The 18,982-nt window shown below is 43.8% G+C and overlaps 1 protein-coding gene across 1 annotated transcript; it reads right to left on the bottom strand.

The window, feature by feature from the left end:
* Nucleotides 1-8,601: 8,601 nt before the first annotated feature.
* Nucleotides 8,602-12,842, bottom strand: Sln (sarcolipin). Its single transcript, NM_001013247.1, has 2 exons — nt 12,820-12,842; nt 8,602-8,876 (listed from the first exon to the last, which is right to left on the bottom strand). The coding sequence occupies exon 2, from the start codon at nt 8,800-8,802 to the stop codon at nt 8,707-8,709; it is 96 nt and encodes a 31-aa protein (NP_001013265.1). The 5' UTR covers nt 8,803-8,876; nt 12,820-12,842; the 3' UTR covers nt 8,602-8,706.
* Nucleotides 12,843-18,982: the final 6,140 nt, after the last annotated feature.

The raw sequence follows: 18,982 nt of genomic DNA, 5'->3' as shown, positions 1-18,982 counted from the left end.
AGACACAGTCGAAATCTTCTGGCACAATGGGTCTGGAGTGTACCCATTGGGATTTTTAGAGTCTTGTCAACAAAGATGTGTACAAAGATGAGTGGATAGTTACAAAAGAAATAATTTATTAAGTGCAAATGCCCTTTCCAAGGGTGAAAGTGAGGCTGGAGGAAGGTCAAAGGCTGTGTGCCACCAAGCCAGGGGACCTGTGACTCTCTGCACAGCACTGTCCTTTGCCCACGTTTGCCCTGGTTTTCCCTCACGTTGGTTCTGCCGTGTATCTGTGGTCCTGGCTTCAGTAGGGATCTATTCTTTTTCTCTGTCTATTTTCTTCCCTGTGCTGGTTGTAAGGACTCTCTCCCTGCCCTACTTTCCTTCCACGGCACACAGTGAACCCCTCTGGGATTCACTATGAAGCAAGGTCGAGGATAGGAAGAGAGGTGGGAAAGACAAGAATGTGAATGTGTAGTTCAAGGGGACTGGATTAAACATGCAAGTCCTAAGGGCTGTGGTACCAGGATGCTGTGGATAATGGTCCTCAAACCTTAGCGAGTAGAAGGGTCACTCGGTAAGCTGTCTGGTGATGGATGTGGCACCCTTCTTAGAGAGTCCCTTCTGTCAGTCTGGGGTGTGTGCAGTAGTCTGCAACTAAGCAAGCTGTCCAGAAGCTGCCGTTCTAACAGCCCTTGTATCTGTGAGAACTGCTACATTCTCCTGAGCAAAGGAAACTGCAAGCCACCTCTTTCTGCTGTTTAAAGAAATTGTCAGCTTCTGCGAAGTGTTTCGTTATCCTAAAACAGCACTGAGGCAGGCACAGCAGTACCACCTCCTGTTCTGTGGCTTTCCCTGGGAGATGAGAGCAGTGTCCAATCACCACAGACCGAAGAAACACCACTAAATCCAGCCTGGTGGAGCACTGAGTTTGTTGGGGTTACTTCCAGGACCATGGCTGTCTCAGAGCAGGCCTAAGGACTTGAGAGTTAGACAGCCTCCCTGGTAGGCAGACAGGGAGAGGGGCCATGACCGTAATCTAGACACTGGACTTCCAAGATGACTGACTCTCCTGGAGGAGAGACTGGAGTTTTGACTCTCCACCCCCCAACCTCCCCTGCTTGTGGAGGGTCTTTTCCTCTGTGTGCCTACTGTGTGTGGGAGGGTCTTTTTCTCTGTGTGCCTACTGTGTGTGGGAGGGTCCTGTTCCTCTGTGTGCCTACTGTGTGTGTGTGTTTCCTAGCTCTCAGCAAAGGCCTTTCTTCAAGTGCTGATTCTGTCTGTTCCTGTGCATTGTGTTCAAGGTTTCTCCCTGACTACCTGTCAAAATTAAGATGTTTCCTGCCTTTTAGTTCTTTAATTGGCAGAGAAAATGAAGCCTATCAAGACCCCTAGATGGTAACAGTTACATCACTGTGTTAGTCAGGGTTCGTATTCCTGCACAAAACATCATGACCAAGAAGCGAGCTGGGGAGGAAAGGGTTTATTCAGCTTACACTTCCACATTGCTGTCCAACACCAAAGGAAGACAGGACAGGAATTCACACAGGGCAGGATCTTGGAGGCAGGAACTGGTGCAGAAGCCACAGAGGGATGCTGCTTACTGGCTTGCTTCCCCTGGTTTGCTCAGCTTGCTTTCTTCTAGAACCCAAGATCACCAGCCCAGGGATGGCACCACCCACAGTGGGGCTAGGTCCTCCCTCCTTGAATACTAATTGAGAAAATGTCTTACAGTTGGATCTCATAGAGGCATTTTTCAAGGGAGGCTCCTTTCTCTGTGATAACTCCAGCTTGTGTCAAATTGACACACACACACACACACACACACACACACACACACACACACACACACACAAACCAGCCAGTACGGTCACCAAAAAGCCATGTCACTGGACTCCTTCCCCTACCCTAGTCAACCTTCCACAGCCTATAAAATATAGCACCCCCATCCCAAGACCACATATGTAACTGATGTGCACATAGGGGTGGGATTTCAGATATGAGTCTGGCAACATTCACTCCCTTCAAGGTAGAAGTGTTAACAGCTTCCTTACTGTAAATAGAGCTGCTATTGGACTGTTTTTGTTTCATTGTGATGACTACAGGGCTGTGATCTTCCTGTGTTATCACCTAAGGCTTTCCCTCCCCAGCACTGGGATTACAAGCATGCATGATCATCTTAGCTTTTTATATGACTTCTGGGTGTTGAGGTTAGGTTTCCATGTTAGCAACACAAGCCCTTTGCCCACTAGGCTCTCTTTCCAGCTCCCTGCCCTTCTGTTTTTATAGCTAAGGAAAAGAAGGCTTACAGAAGTCAGAGTTTGTCTGGGGGCTACCTGTTATTTAGCCAAATGCAGCCTGTGAATCCAGAGACACTGCCTTTTCCCAGACCATTATTTTTAATGATCTAATGAGTAGGAGGTGAGAATTACCACCTGACAAACCCCTGCAGGTGTGCCTACCAGCAAATGCTAGAGGTGAGGCTGTCGTCTAACACAGGCACTGGAAATGGCTGGTCAACCATCAGCAGTCTTTCTTACCTATCATCTCCTACCCAGTTGAAAGAAAAGATGGTTCTAGGCTCTGCTTCTTGCAAAACAGAAAATCACATAAGTTACACATGCTATACGGCTGAGCTGTACAACAAGTAAGGTATTCGCCTAGGTTTATACTAACTCTGGAAGTTTCTCAAACAGCTTATGGGTGGAGTAGCCTGTCTAGGTGACTGACAGGACCATTTGGGCTAACCCTTGAGGAAAGAGTACATTGGGATGTCTCTGTTCTTTACAAAATCCTCCTCGTAGGTGGTGATCTTATGACATTTGGGCGGTTTGGAATGACATGTCTGCACCCAGGACAAGAGATCAAACTGAGATCCATTTTTTAACCAGTTAGCTTCTAGTTTTATAAGCCACTGGTTTTGAGGAAGGGGGTCCATCCTCAACAACTTCTAAACCTGCTGATTTCTCACTACCTGATATCCATGATTAGAAAGAGGTGTGGCTACCTTCTCTCAGAACTGGATAGAACTAGATTTATTTTTCTGTTCCGTCTCTTAGGGCTAAGTACATGCCTTTTCTGAGCACCCATCTTCTCAGTTTTAAGATAAAAACAAAAAACCTAATGTTTTATTAACTCTAGGTGCCCAGTATTGCATACCTGTGTAATTCCGAGACTCAAGTTAGATGACCTCTTGAATCCAGAGACCAGCCTAAACAACATAGTGTCTCAAAAAGCAAATAAAATAAACACCTCTAACTATAAAACAAGCTGGATGTAGTAATCTTAGCATTTGGGAAGCTGAGGCAGGGGATTGTGCGTTTGAAGCCAACCAGGGCTCTATAGTGACAATCTATTTTTTTCAAAAAAGATTTTTTTAAGATATAAAATTCAAATAGAAAAGAACGGATATTTTACACAATAAATTGATTAAATGAAATAAAATCCAAGAGCGTTCCTAACACACAGCAGACATCCACTGACTAGATACATAAAGTTCAACCCCAACTACACATGGCTTGAATAATGGAAATTTCTCCTGTTGGTAGACGAACTTGAAAATATGCTCAACACTTTGGGCTTTGATGAGTAATTCATAAACATTGTCAACTTGTTCAGGGTGGTGATAGTGATAGATCAAAAGAAGCAAGCATCATAAATATTTCACGAAGGAGCTAACGGCCTTTGAAAAGGTTGTTTCAACTGTATAAAGTTTCTTTTGGTTTTTCTTTTTTTTTTTAAGTTTAATTTGCTCATTCATATAGTAGAACTTTTAGAAGTAGACCAATTTTTTTCTCATGCCTTTAAAAAAAATAGAGCGAGGGGTGGGAGGTGAGCACAGGCCACATATTTAGTCACAGAAATGCTATTTATCTGTTCCAAAGCCTTACTATCTGGCCAGGCAGTCATAATGTCTTCAACAAACACTTAGCCAATGATGATGACAGATGGACCACTAGAAACTAAAATTAAGCACTGAAGGGTGACTGCACTAAGAAGAAGCCCACACGGGAGAGGCACAAACAAACCAACACACTGATAAGTGCTTTGAGACTGCAGGCAGGGACCCAGAGTGAAGGGAATTATCTGGGGACAGTTTCCAAGAGACAATAACACTTAACGGCATTCTTTGCAAATAAGCAGGAGTGAGCCAGGAAAAAAAGTGGGACATCCGGACAGTCTGAGAGCTCTGCAAGGTCGTGGAGAGAGAAGACAGAGGGCATGCTTGAAATTACAAATAGCAAGAAGTAGTTACAAATGAGAGCTGAAGATAGGCAGACAGGGCAGGCCAGCAAAGATAGACTGTAGGTGGCCATATTGGCTAAGAAAGGCCCTCTGTACGGAATGATGATGAGGAAGAGGAAGAGGAGGAGGAGGAAGAGGAGGAGGAGGAGGAGGAAGAGGAGGAGGAGGAAGAAGAGGAGGAGGAGGTAGTGGTGGTAGTAATTCTGAAACAATCAAAAATAATCAAATGCCTAGAAGTGTGGTTAAGATCAGAAGAAAACAGATCAGAAGTAGCTGGGTTTTTGTCACTGACTACTTTATGGCATGTCCTGAACATTCAGGACAGGATCCCAGGTAGTAATAGACACACCTACTTGCTGAAGAAAGCTTTGGGAGAAGACCCTTCAACAGAGTGGGCTATGCATTCCAGAGGTGGCCAAGATATAAAGATGAGTGAGGGGGAAAGCAGGGCTGAGTTCACCTGCCCACCTTTGCCCCTTGCTGATGTGTGCATCTACTGTGATGCTGCTACTGCTGTTGTCTCCCTTTGCTGAGACTGGAGCCCAGTACCAGCTCTATCAGCCTTCTAACACAGAAGAAATATTCTTCAGGAACCCTCTAGGCCCTCAACACCAAATTGGGACTACCACAGCCCCCCTCCCCAGTTTGATGAACTGAGCAGCCACTGGGTTCTCTACCTCTCCGTGCACAGAAAGTCACTGTTGGACAACCCAGACTGTGTCATGTAAGCCAACCTAGTATGTGCCTTTTTTGATATTCATTCTATCAGTTCTGCTTCTTTAGAGAACCTTGAGCAATTTCAGTAGATAAAAATGAGATGTTTCAAAGATGCGCAGTTTGGTGCAAGATTAGAAAACGACAGAAGTGAAATCTAACGAACACTACAAGCTGTCTCATGGTTATTTAGCATGATAATGTGAGCAACTCGGCTGTGATACTGAGGTCTCAGCATCCTGGGACTTAGGAGAACGTTACACCAGAGAGAACTGCTCAGTGGGTGAGATGGTGAGTGCGAAGCATTGGTCTGGCTTCTGTCAGTAAATATGACCAGGCAGTTCAAGGCCAGAGTCTAAGCTCAGCGTAAAATAAGCATGACTCTAACAACTGTGGGTGGTGAGGGATCCCTTCCTGTAGGCCAGGGATCCCAATGGCCATCCAACTTGGTGGTAAAAGAGATGTGGTCATAATCTGAGCTTGGCCTTCATATAGTGTAACTGCTTCCAGCCACACTGCATAGTGAGACGGGCACTCTTCCTTTCCACTCTGCACATCTTTTCAGTTTCCAGAATCTGCTGTGCTTTCTGCTCTTCACCGGTCCTTTTGCCCAGACTATCCTCCATGCTATCCTTCTCCTGCCAAAACACTCATTACAGCATTCTAACTTCCCCTAAATCATTACAGCTTCCTCCCCTAAATCATGAGCTCCAAGAGGATGGGACTTACTTGTTTCACTGATATTCTTTCCAGTGGTTAGTGCAATGTTCAACACATAGCAGTTTCGGAATAAGTATTTGAATGAGTGAATGAATCAATGAATGGATGGGTGAGCCAAAAAGAAACAAATCAGAATGGGCTGAGGCCTACGGGCTGAACTTTAGTCAGCATCTGGAAGTCAGTTCTCTCTGTTCTACAGGAGATCAACCATCACGTTTGGGATAGCCAAGCCTGTTTTGAGAGCCTGAGACCAACGCTGGGGGACAACAAAAGTTCTGTGGTGATTCAGAGTGCCCGAAAGACCAAGAAAAGTCACACATAAAAACAGACCTTGAAGTGAAGTTGTAGTTTAGCTCTAAAGATGAAGACTTCCATGTGGAAGGTACTAGATGTCATTTCTAGCTCCTCACTGGACTTGTTAGTGGCTGTCCTTATCCCCAGGAAGGTGATCCCATGATGTGTCCTGAGACTCTAGTCCTGTACATTTAAGCAATCTTCCTATGTGTTAAGGAGGGAAATGGGGTGAGGATCAATAAGTAAAGAGAAATCATGTAGAGGTTTGCAATGTCACCTTTATCTAATTACGCCAGTACTTCAGGAGCATCGGTCTGGCTGCTGCTATTAAATACGGCCAGGCATTTCAAGGCCAGAGGCTAAGCGCTATGTAGCTTGAAACATCATCAGTGGTTTGAAGATCTACAATAAAGCTGTCACCGGCAAAGATTAAGGAGATACAATTGTCTTCATCTTAGATGTGTAGCTTAACCACTGACCCCTGGTTAGTGAGGTCTCCAAGCTTAGGTCCCATGGCTGCTCATGGTGTGATATATGCACAGAACCTCAGAGCTAACATGCAATGGGTTCACCAAGTGGTCCCTGTTGTGAGTGTGGCACTGGGACCCAGGCTTCAGGGAACAAGAAGAATAAGGTCCAGTGTCTGCAGGGTCTGCGTGTCTCTCCACGTGCCCATTCCTCTCCTGTTCATAGCACACATAGCTTCTCAAACATGCACAAACATCAGTAGGTCCTCAGAGGGGTTCTTCAGGTAAAGGACATTCTGCTAATCATCTGCCGAGGACCCTCCAGACCTCTGAGGTGTGTACCACACAATGAATTATTAAAGACACACATCCACCCAGTTGACCTATCTCCAAAATTAGAGCTAAGGCATCAGGGGCCATGTTTTGTCAAAATGCAGTTTGTCAAAAATATATCAGTTCTCAGTGCCTCTGCACATTAGAATTGTCAGGAGATCTCCTTTCAAGAAACAACACCCACATGCCAGTCTGGGCAGGAATGGTTGGCTCTGAACTCTCAACCCTTGCTACATCCTGAGGCCATCTGGAGAATGCTGTGCTGTTCTTCTCATGTTGTGTCCATTGTTTTAATGCTTAGGCTCCGCCACTGAAATTTCCATTTAATTAGTCTGGAAAGAATGCATTGCCAATAGCTTGAAAAAAAATCTTCCCCTGCTTTATTGATTTCTTTTAATGCAGTCAGGGCTAAGAGGCAGGGTGCTATGTGGTATTGCCTTGACAGATCAGATTCTTAGCAAGAAATACCTTTGTGGAGGGTGTTGTGAAAGAGGAGGTTTAAAATCTCCCTTTCCTGTGTTCACAACAAAACTGGCAGAGAGAACAGATGTGGTCTGTCTAGTATGGGGTGTACTAGCAACACATCATGCTTGTCTTGTGAACATGTATGCAGATGTGCATTTTCTACTTTTCCCTTCTTGAAATTGTCCTTGAGTCTAGCTCTATTTGCATTAGGACAATGACTAAACTGGAATATGCTATTCATAGGGACATGATTCATGCTCCAGTTTTACTTAGGGATTAACTATTCTAAGTATGTACATGCAGACAGACAGGGCAGTGTGAGTAGAAATCTGTTTCTTGTTCTGCTTTCGGTGTGTGAGTGAATGGGCATATATGTATGGGTGTGAATGTGCTTTGTACATGTGTCAATGTTTGTACATTTGTGTGCCTGTTTGGGGAGGTATACTTGTATATATAGGTGTATGCATACACATCTGTGCACATATATGTGAAGGTCAGAGAACAACATCAAGTGTCATTCCTTGCCTGCCTCCAATCTTTTTTTAAAGAGGGGGGTCTCTCATGGCACGAAGCTTTGCCAAGTAGGCTAGGCTGGGCAGCCAGTAAGTTTCCAGGATCTGTCTTCCTGTATCTGCCTCCCATCTCACCATCACTGAAATTACCACTCTGCTGGGTTTTCACATGGCTTTGAGGATCCAAACTCGGATCTTTGAACTGACAAGGTAAGGACTTCACCGACTGAATCTATTGACCTCCTGAGTCCATTTCTTGTGAAAGCTATGGATAAAGACGTTTTCAGAGGAATTCTGTACTTCTAGTGGACACTCTGTGCTGACCCATCACTTCTGCAGGATGGAGCTATTCTCCCTGGCCACAGGATTCTCGAAGGAGAGGTTTGAGAAGAAATGGAATAATTTAAGATGTGACACTCTGACTTGTCTTTCAGATCCTAGGCAGCTGGAGCATGTTGGCTAATCTCAAAAGCTAGAAATAATGTGCTATTTGTCACTTTGGTCCCAGCCAAGGGGGTCACATTGAAGCTAAAATAAATTCTAAACGCCGTTTTTATGAGTGGCTTAATTTTATTCACATGGAACTCAAGGGACTGGCAAAGACGTCCTCCTACATTTCTTCCGAAGGGTTGGATGGGTCTGATGGCAGACAGCAAGTTGGGGGATGTGTGTAGACATAAACCAGCGGCTTGTTGTTACTCTGCATCATAAAAATCCAGTTTATTTTTAACCTGGTGGCTTGAATAGTACATTTGCTAGGGAACAAACCTCAGGCTCACCGGCTGGCAAGCTTTGGACAGCCTACAAGAGCAGCATCTTTATAAAAACCCTCCAAGGACCTAGTGCAGCGGTGTGACAGGCATTGTGAGTGTGAATCAGAGGTGCTGGAGGAGCCAAGAGCAGCATCCCATGTCAACAGAGCAGTGGAAGCTCAGGGCACACAGCAGTCACTCCCGGGAGTGTGGCATGGCCCCTCAGTATTGGTAGGACCTCACGAGGAGCCACATGAGGAGCACAGTGATCAGGACAACTGTGAAGTTGATAAACAGCTCCTGGGTAGACCGCTCCATCTTCAGAAGGTCTGGGTGAGAACTCCAGGAGGACTTCTGAGTGCACACCAAGGACACTGGCTCGTCTTCACGTCCTAACAGAGAGAGATAGCATGAGAGATAGGTGAATGTTCCTGGAAGATGTTAAGTCTCTCTTCAAAGGAAATAGAAATTATGGAAGAGGAGAGCTTTTGTGCTGACTTCCCAACCTTTCCCTCCAAACTTATCATTGAAACCTTGATCCCCAATGTCTAAGAATATGACTGGGTTTGGAGATAGGATCGTCCAAGAGGTCAGTAAGCTAATATGAGGTCACTGATATAAATAGCTTCAGCATCAACTTGGTATAAACCTGGGGTCACCTGGGAAGAAGGACCTTGTGATGGTTTGAATAGGTATGGCCCTCATAGTCTCATGTGTTTAAATGTTTGGCCCATAGGGAATGACACTATTAGGAAGTATAGCCTTGTTACAAAAGGTTTGGCCTTGTTGGAAGGAGTGTGTCACTGTGGGGGTGGGATTTGAGGTCTTCTATGCTCAAACTATACCCGGTGTAATACTGTCTCTCCTTGCTGCCTGTATATCAAGATGTAGAACTCTCAGCTCCCTCTCCAGCACCACTTCTGCCTGCACACTGCCAGGTTTCCCACCATGATGATAATGCGATAAACCTCTGAGACTGTAAGCCAGACTCCGTGAAATGTTTTCTTTTATGAGAGTTTCTGTTGGTCATGGTGTCTCTTCACAGCAATAAAACCTGAAGACAGCCTCAACTGAGTAAGTCCTTCCACACTGGGAGGCCAACAACTGCCTAGAACTCTAGTTCTGGCAGGATCTGGCACCTTTGACCTCCTTGGGTGCCTACATTCATGGACACATACCCCAACACAAACACATATATATAATTTAAAATAATAAAAATAAATATTAAATAATAAAAATAATCCTTAAAAACCCAGAAATGTAGTTGAACAAGCCAGGGAAGTAAGTTAGCAACCAGCGTTCATGGTCTCTATTTCAGTTTCTGCCTCTAGGTTTCTACCTTGAATTACTGCCATGGCTTTTCTCCATGAAGAACTATACTGTAAACTAAAGGTAAATCCTTAAGTTGCTTTGTGTCCATGTTTTATCGCAGAAAGAAGCAAACAAGATCAGTTACTATAGCAAGCCCTGATTCCATATGACTGGTGTTTTAAGAAGGTCAGAACACAGACATTATAGAGAGAAGACAGTGTGGAAACACAGAAACTATGGACATTGTTGGGCCAAAGAGAATGTTATAAAGGAAACAGCCTTGCTGATGCCCTGGTCTCCAACATCTGAGCTCAGATTTTATTTGAAGTTGAGCTGCCACTCCTTGCTGGGGCTGCAGCCTGCTGGCAGCTTACCTTGAAAATCTTGGACTTGCCAACATCCACAATGTCATGAACCAATTTCTCGAACACACACACATACACACACACACACACACAGAGAGAGAGAGAGAGAGAGAGAGAGAGAGAGAGAGAGAGAGAGAGAGAGCTGTGTTTCTTTCTTTGGAGAGTATGGATGAACAGAAGCAGCCTAGTTTCTCTTTCTGCTGTCATCCTAAGACCAATATTTTTTTTACCCTGTGTTAATTACATTGTTTCGGGTAAAAAATCAAATGTTGCATCTTTCTCTCTTCATCTTCTGCATGTTTAAATACACACATTAACTTGGCAGCTTGCAATATCTGCAAGCAGAGACACCAAACCAGAAGCAAACCTTAAAGTTTAGCATTGCCCTTTCTTTGGATCACATTTAGGAGCGGGATAACATCATCTTTCGGATTTAAAGCTGCCTTAGGTCTTCATCCAACCCTGGTGAAAGCATAAAGAAGCTCCAACAGCTGCACGGCTTTGTACAAGCCTATCCTGGCACAAAACCTGCAGAGGTCAACCAGAAGTCCCTCGCACAACCGGTATTCAGTCCAAAGAACAAGTGTTAACCTCATGAGCATTTCTGTTTCAACAGGGGCTTGTGCCAGCTATTTTTAGTCAAGCTCAGGATGTGCCTAGATTGTAAACATTTTAGACAGCACAGAAGGCATCTTCACCGTGCATACGGATCGTACATGCAGGAAAGTGTCCTCCAAGAGGGCAGGTGATGCTGTCAATCAGGTTACTCATTTTTGGTAAAGTAGTAAACTGATGCTTGGTTTATATAATCAAATTAAAATTTAAATCTTCTGTATCTTAAATGATTTAAGCAGATACTATTACTGTAGGACAAGACTATAGCACAGAAGAAAAATTCAGCTGGAAAGAATACTGGTTTGCAAAAAGTCAAAGTTTAAGGGCAACAGCTTTGTAGCAACTTTTGGCCTGACTGAATTAACTGTACCTGTTGTATTTGTTGCATCATCAATGGACCAAATTATTAATTGCATAGATACCAGCGGAATAATCAGCTTTTATTACATAATTTTGAGTATAATAAGCAGGTTTGTTCCACATTATAGAATCTCATTTTAAATATAGCCAATGAAGATTGATTTATGGCTCCTTTCCCTTTCATTCTTGATTTTTATTGTGTTTATTTATGTATGCAGCTGGTGCAGGAGACACTTGTGTGTCACAGTACACATGCAGAGATCAGAGAACAAGTTTCAGGAGTTAGTTCTCTCTTTCCACCCTGGGGGACTTGGAGATTGAACTCGGGTTATCAAGCTTGTCAGCCATGCCTTTTCTGTTATGCAATCTTGCCAGCCCCTCCCCCTTTTAATTCTTATCTCTCTTTCGGCCCTTAGCATGATGGACATTGTCAATTACTAGTGAAAACTTTAACAGACAGTTGTCTGGAAGAGACAGTAAGCAGAAGAAAATTAGTGGGTAGCAAAAGGGAAGAGAATGCTCGTGAGCGTTCAGAGGAGAGGGGGAGGCTGTTAGGTGAAGTGCTCACAGCAAAGGAATCCTGAACATGAACCCCCAAGACTACATATTGGAAAGCTCTGGCCACCAGCAGTAGAATGGGTAATCATGGCATTCACATTCATTTGAATATTGTGGAGTAAAGAAAATATATGATCTACTCTAGCTATACAGGGCAAGATGGAAGGATCTCACACCATACCTGTGGGATGAAAAGAGGATTTACAAGAGGAGCTGAGAATGTGACCCCATTTACACAAGGGCAGGCACCAGGAGCTTAATCGTGTTGCTTAGGAACACAAACACGGTGGTAAAAGTTCAAAACAAGGAAGGACAGACAAGCTCCACGCTTGGAGACAGAAGGCAGAAGGGAAATGATTTGGAATGGACTTCTGGGGTGCCGCCAACGATCTGTTTCTTGGTAAATGGTAGTGAGGCTGGTGTTTCTTATAATTTGTGTTTCAGCTGCTTGAATCTTTTCTACTCTTCATGTTTTTCATCCCCTCTGACTATAGGCTGAGCACCACACTTCTCTTTCCTCTGGCTTAACCTCTGCTATTTCTTTTACTTTGATGGAAACCTTAAATATTTATATATATATATATATATATATATATATATATATATATATATATGAACAGAACTCCAGTCTGATGAATTCCCAATGGGTGCAATTCTATCAAAGTCTATGGCAATGCAGTCTGGGATCTTACTTTCACACACATCCACACCCTTTGAGAGGAATGAGCAGAATTAGGCAGTCATTCGATCACCCATATTCTATGTCTCTGCTATGAGCCCACACACGTGCTCTGGCTTCCTATTTTGCCTTCTCTGTGAGTCAAAATGGCCGTCCTGTGCATGGGCCAAAGTCTTACAAACTAGCACCAAATTGTACAAGGAATTTGACATTGGTTTTTTTTTTCTGGGGTGTAGGGAAAATATAAAATTAGAAAAAGAGAAAATGTATATCAAAGAAAAGCAGGAATCAATATTCAGTTCGCGCTCAAAAAATGCACTCTGTGGTGATTACCTGTTCCCCTGGGAAATAAAAGCATCAGTTAACATTTTTATTTGAAAATTGCACACGGTGAGAGACAGAGACAGAGACAGGAAGAGATTGCTAAGTACAAAGATTTGCTGTTACCTGAAGAGAAGCAAAGACACACCCAGGCTGCCGTGGACCTCAATCTCTCCAACTCCAGCTGTCTCCCCGGCTGTCTGAGCTCCTGGACTCTGGGCAGGGCCTAATGTAGTCTGAGGGAGGTGACAATCACTGTGATGTCACTGGAGAGACATCTCAAAGGGACAAGCTCCAAGGGTTCCAGCCTATTTGTATTCAGGGGGACATGGAACTATGGTAGCCAAGGCTCTGCTCCTTGGGCTGCCAATTTAAATTAACAACACAGGGGTGTGAAGACTCTTGTTCCCAGCCTACTTTGGGTGCAGTGATGTGGGATTGAAATCCATCTTTTCCCACTTTATAAATGTCCCAATCATATGTTCAGAACACCAGAAAGCAAGAGCGATAGACCAGCTTTAACAAATAAGCTGTCTTCACCACTGGACACAGGAAGCTATAAAAATGTAATTTCACGTCATCACCTGAGTCATTAGCTGTTTGAAATGTAGAGAATTCTCTACCTTGTTCCCACATTCTCACACCGAGCTCCAGAATCCCTTAAGTCTCCTTCGAGGCTGATTTTTATCCTAGCGATAGAAGTTATCCCCCTTCCCAACCCCATCACCTGCTGCACATAACTTTCCACCGAAGCAATGCACAGTGAGGTTACATGTTCAGCCGATCTCTCCTGAAACAGCCATGGGAGCCATGGCTTGTATCCGTGTCAGTTAAACTAGCACAGCAGTGAAACAGACAGCAAAACCCAGGCCTTTGGCTAAATGGGGGTTAGAAGTAAACCTGGTCAAAACTAGTGGGAATGTGAGTTCTAGATTAGATAGAAATATCTAGAATATATCATTTTTATTTCCTTTGTGTTGTAGTTTGTGTTTATATGACTATTTTACCTGAAGGTAAGTGTGTGTGTGAACCCACATGTGTACAGTGACCTGGGAGGCTGGAGGGGGCATCGTCCAGTTCCAAACAATTGTGAGCCCCTGTGTGGGTACCAGGATTCAAATCCTAGACCAATGGGGAAATACCAAGTGCTCTTAACCACTGAGCATCCTCACCAGCCCGTAGAGTTAAAGAAATGAAGTGACATCATTTTCAACAGCGAACACTGGCGCAAATCAGACAAGGATGAGTTTGTAACAAATCAGGTTAGAGGAAGTAAGTGAAGCCTTTAACGTGTTTAAATGGATTTGAAAGCCATCAATTGAGGAATTTAAATATGACTCCCATAACTGTGCTCCTCAGTAAATCTCATCTTTAAGAATAATAGGTTAAATCTCCCCTAATAGTCCCCAGTTAGGGTTAATAAAAATAAGTCATTCCCAGAAGGCAGGGGTGAACACAATTCTCTGCGTGTTTGTATCCATGGTCAAGCCTTTCTCGCCATCCCTACCTCCCCAGGGGCGCCAATAAAAGAAGGATTTTCCATTGCATTGCTTTATTTCAACATGAGCCCATCGAAGGGTAGTCTAATTACAACATTCTGTCACCACTTGTCTTGTAAAACGATAGCTTGCTGAAGTGACAGAGAATATTAATTATAGCACAATCGAACATTGACTGTCATCTGTTGCCATCTGGCAAAGTCCATAACTGTAGTCAGATTTCTGTCTTTTACCTCCCTCCAAGCTCTTGCCAGCTTGTTTCAAATGCTTGGGAATGTTTTCCTAGTCACCAAGCCACAGCTGTCCTTTTTCTATCTATTCGAAATTAGTATTTGTCCATTAAAAAGCAATTCTTTCAGTGCAACATATTTAAAAACATAAATGTGCAAGAAATGTTGATTCCCACTAACGTGAATTGGAGAGTGCAGACAGGTGGGTGCTGCCAAGCCTGACGACCCAAGTTCAACCCCAAGGTCTACATAGTAGAAGGAGAGAACTGACTCTCACGTGCCCATACACATATTCACACGTATGGTTTTTAAAATTAAATAAATAAATGTAAAGTAATTTTTAAGAAAAATTAACATGAATGTCACTCTAAAAACCAGTCAAGTCAATGTGATAATCCTTCTTTCGTGACACCTCCCCTTTCCTTTTTATGACTTACTGACATTCCTCACATATCAGCATCTTCGTCGGGTGCTGCTCTGCCTGTCAGTAGTAGGACATAAGTAAACCTCTTTGACATTACTTCTCTGCCTGCTAATCTACAGTTTTGTCAAGGTTCAGAAATGGAAGCATTCACCTAGATGGTGGCATTGAAGCTGAGGTTAGTACTTGTCTGCCTCACCATCATTACCATGGGCGTGTTCTGCAATAAAATATACCCCTTGGGATTCAACACCGAGCTGTTGTGCCTGGTTAGCTGTTAACTGGTTTTGTTTACTTCCCACTTCTCTCCAGACTTCTGCAAGATGAAGAAGTACATCAGCCCTGCAATCCTACAGGACCACTGGTCAATGGGGAGACGCACCAAGGCATTGATCGATAGGGAGAATACTATGAGAACAGTGGTCGATAGGGAGATGCTACAAGACCTTGGGGAGTGGCAATGAGTTCCTCGCACATTGTCATGGTGAGCACCTCCAGCATGTGCCCCTCACGCCTTCGCCTTTTCCTCTCCAGCTGCCCTTGAAGCTGCTGAGTAAGAAAAGCAGCCATCCTATACGACTCCCTCCCCCTAAGGAATGAGGACAAGCGCAGAGAAAACGGAAACCCACTCCTCAAAGACTCCTCCAAGGCTCTGTTGCCACAATCATCTGGGCACAATCACCTGGGTACTCTTTGGGCACAGGGATTCCCAAGCAAGGGTCATGAAGATGATCTAATGAGCACTTCCGTAGTCTAGGCAGAACTGTTAAGTCAAACACACTGACTAAGCATTCTAGGGGAAGCCACCATCATAAGGGATTGTGTGGTGAAGTAGAAAACACAGGGTGAGGAAAGTCACAAAACCCTGTGTCCATATCCTGAATGTCCTGCTTACTAAGTAACATTAGTAAAATTACCCTGGAGTTCAGGAAGATGCCTCAGCATATAAGGGTGCCTGCTGACAAAACCAATGACCTATTGAATCCGTGGGGCCCACAGAATGGTAAAAAAAAGAACCAGCTCACTAGTTGTCCTCTGACCTCCACGTGCATGCCACAGTACTTGTATAAATAAACAAGTAAATAAGTAAGTGCAATGTAAAACTTGATAATTCTCTTCTAAAATGTTCGTGCATCTAGAATTCACTTGATAAGTTGGATAAAATCTCCTGTTTTGTTCCCTGCACCATGAAGACTTAATGCTGTGCCACTGTGTATGAAGCTAGCACAGAGCTGCCAGTCTGTAATTTAAGGGGTGGGTATTTAAAATTGAGTGACGGGCTGGAGAGATGGCTCAGCGGTTAAGAGCACCCGACTGCTCTTCCAGAGGTCATGAGTTCAGTTCCCGGCGGCCACGTGGTGGCTCACAACCATCTGTGAAGAGATCCGATGCCCTCTTCTGGTGTGTCTGAGGACAGCTACAGTGTACTTATATATAATAAATAAATAAATCTTTAAAATTGAGTGACACGGAACTCCTCTCTTGAAGCATTACAACACTTCTCCTTTCCCTATAGCCAGCAGAGAACAGGAAGTATCGTTTAGTGTATGTGAGGTTAACATGTACTGCCAACTGGCCTGTATTTGAAATCATCTAGGAAATAGATCACTGGGAATGTCTGAACGTGTGTTCTCAGAAAGGCTTGACTAAGGAGAGAAGACACAGTTCCTATCAGGGCAGAACAGAGAAAGTGCACAAGAATGCTCAGCCAGTACCAAGTGAACACCACTGCATACAAAAAAAAAAAAATTCTAAGAACAAATAACAGTACAGAATAAGGCCGATGTCGTGGAGAAAAGATAGTCAGGAAAGGACTACTTACAATAACCAAATTATGGAATCCTAAGTCTTCATCAACAGACAAATGGATAAAGAAGATATGATACCTTGCACAATGGAAGACTATACAGCTTTAAAAAGACCTAGAGAACTCTATCGTTTGTGACAACTGGAGAACATTGTGCTAAATGAAGTAAGTTGAGCAGAGAAAAACAAGAATGCGTGTGGAACCCCAGCCAAGTCCCCACAAATGGACTCATAAAGTAGGGAAGAATAGTGATCACAGAGGCTTCAGAGTGTGGAACAGACAGAACATGTGTGGTCTACTGTGAGTGTCTCAGATCTAACTATATAGCATCATACAGCATCATACAACAGCATACAGCAGCGTACAGCATCATACAGCAGCGTACAGCATCACACAGCATCATATGGCATCATACATCATCATATGACAACATACAGCATCACACAGCAACATACATCATCATACAGCAGCTTACAGCATCATATGGCAACATACATCATCACAGAGGCCTACAGTATCACACAGCTTCATACAGAAGCACTCAGCATCATACAGCATCATACAGCATCATATAGCATCATACAGCATTATGGCTATGGTAAGGATATGATTACAAAACCACTGCAAGTGTGTGTTAGGGTCTTCTTGAGAAACAGAACCAATTATATACAGATATAGGTACATAAATCCACATAAACATTAGGTAGGTAGGTAGGTAGGTAGGTAGGTACGTACGTACGTACGTACGTACATACATACAAAGAAATGGATTGGCTTATGCTAACTGCCTAGAAGCTCCCTAGGGACTCAGTGATGATAAGTTCACATCGGAAGGCTGAAAAAGCTGGAGTCTGCTGACCACAGGTGAGAGCACTGATGCCCACACTCATTCAGGAAGAATAGAGACTGCAGTGTTCACTGGTTTGCTTGTCCCCAGCATTTTTTTCAACCAGGCTCCCAACCCACAAGTCTGTACCACTCACCTTTAGAATGTATCTTTCCCACCCCTGCCACTAATCCTCATGGATCCTCTTTGACATGCCCTCTACAGACACACCCATAGGTGTATTTCGCCAATCCTAGCGTCCCTCAATCCAGTCAAAGCAGCAATCAAGACCAACGGTCACAAAGAGGAAGTTTCAATTGTTCTTACTACAAAAGGGCACTTTTTGGAGTTGGGTATAGTGAAACACATCTTTAGCCACAGCCCTTGGCAGATCTCTGAGTTCAAGGCCAGCCCTGAAGGTTCTGGATCCAGAGGCTTCATTCTAGGAGATGAGGTCTTGCATAAGAGATGGGAGCAAGAACCATAAAACTATGCATGAGTCCTCTTGATAATAACTTAAGTTGGTGGCTTAACATCATTTGACTTAGAACCAGTTAAGTTTCTTTTGTCTAGAGCAAGTATAGTTTTGCTCTGTAATAAATTATGCAAACAAATGGCTTTCTCTTAGTGCATGGGTAAAAAGCAGCCAAAATATATTTACTACTAAGCTGAGACCATCTGCCCTCCAAACTCTCCTGCACCTCAGATTGCTTTATTATTTTTCTGATGGAAAACAAGAATGCATCAGGGCTTCGGTGTGCTGTGATTGGCCAGTTCCTGGAGGCTCTAGCCAGACACATCTACTGGAAACATCCCTTCTTTATGGAATTTGATCCACAAAAATTTACGGACCCCCTTCTGAAAATCTGTCGGACAGAATAAACAATGAGCCAGGGATCAGACAAAACTGCTTGTTGTTTCTGTGGAAGAGTCCCTTTGGCTTTCACCTTCAGCTGTTAAGGCAGAGAGAGCACTCATGCCAAGCCAGGAAGATCTCTGCTCTCTAAAGGTAAGAAGAAATCAAAAAGCCCTCTCACAAAGCTGCAGAAGAAAGTTTTCTGGATACAAGCTACAGGCCACATTTCCTTTTGGCTTGGGGATAGGCCATCTCTGAGAGCAACAGGACACATGCTCAACAGGCCAGAGAGTAACTTAACCCGTGTGTGTGTGTGTGTGTGTGTGTGTGTGTGTGTGTGTACATACACGCATACTCAGGAGTGCCCATGACTGTACCCTCTCATTTTCCTTATGAGTAAACTGAGCCCCAGAAAATGCCAAAAACCTGCCCCGGGGCTCTGAGACATGGGAGAAGGATAAAGGACTGGAACTGGGGCCCAAGGCTAGGGCTGAGTTCTTAACCTACACTTTTACAGTAAGAGCAAACACAGAGTGGTTACCAGCTACTAAAGAATTTGGGAAGTTTATCCTAGGAAGTTGGGTCAGACATATTCTAGCTTGCATTTATTTCACTGATTCTTTTTTTTTTTTTTTTGGCTCTTTTTTTCG

The sequence above is a fragment of the Rattus norvegicus genome, chromosome 8 (assembly GCF_021556685.1).
Source record: "Rattus norvegicus strain SHRSP/BbbUtx chromosome 8, alternate assembly SHRSP_T2T, whole genome shotgun sequence".
NCBI classification, from domain to species: Eukaryota; Metazoa; Chordata; class Mammalia; order Rodentia; family Muridae; genus Rattus; species Rattus norvegicus.
The sequence above is the reverse complement of the archived record's forward strand: the minus strand, read 5'-3'. Positions and strand labels throughout refer to the sequence as shown.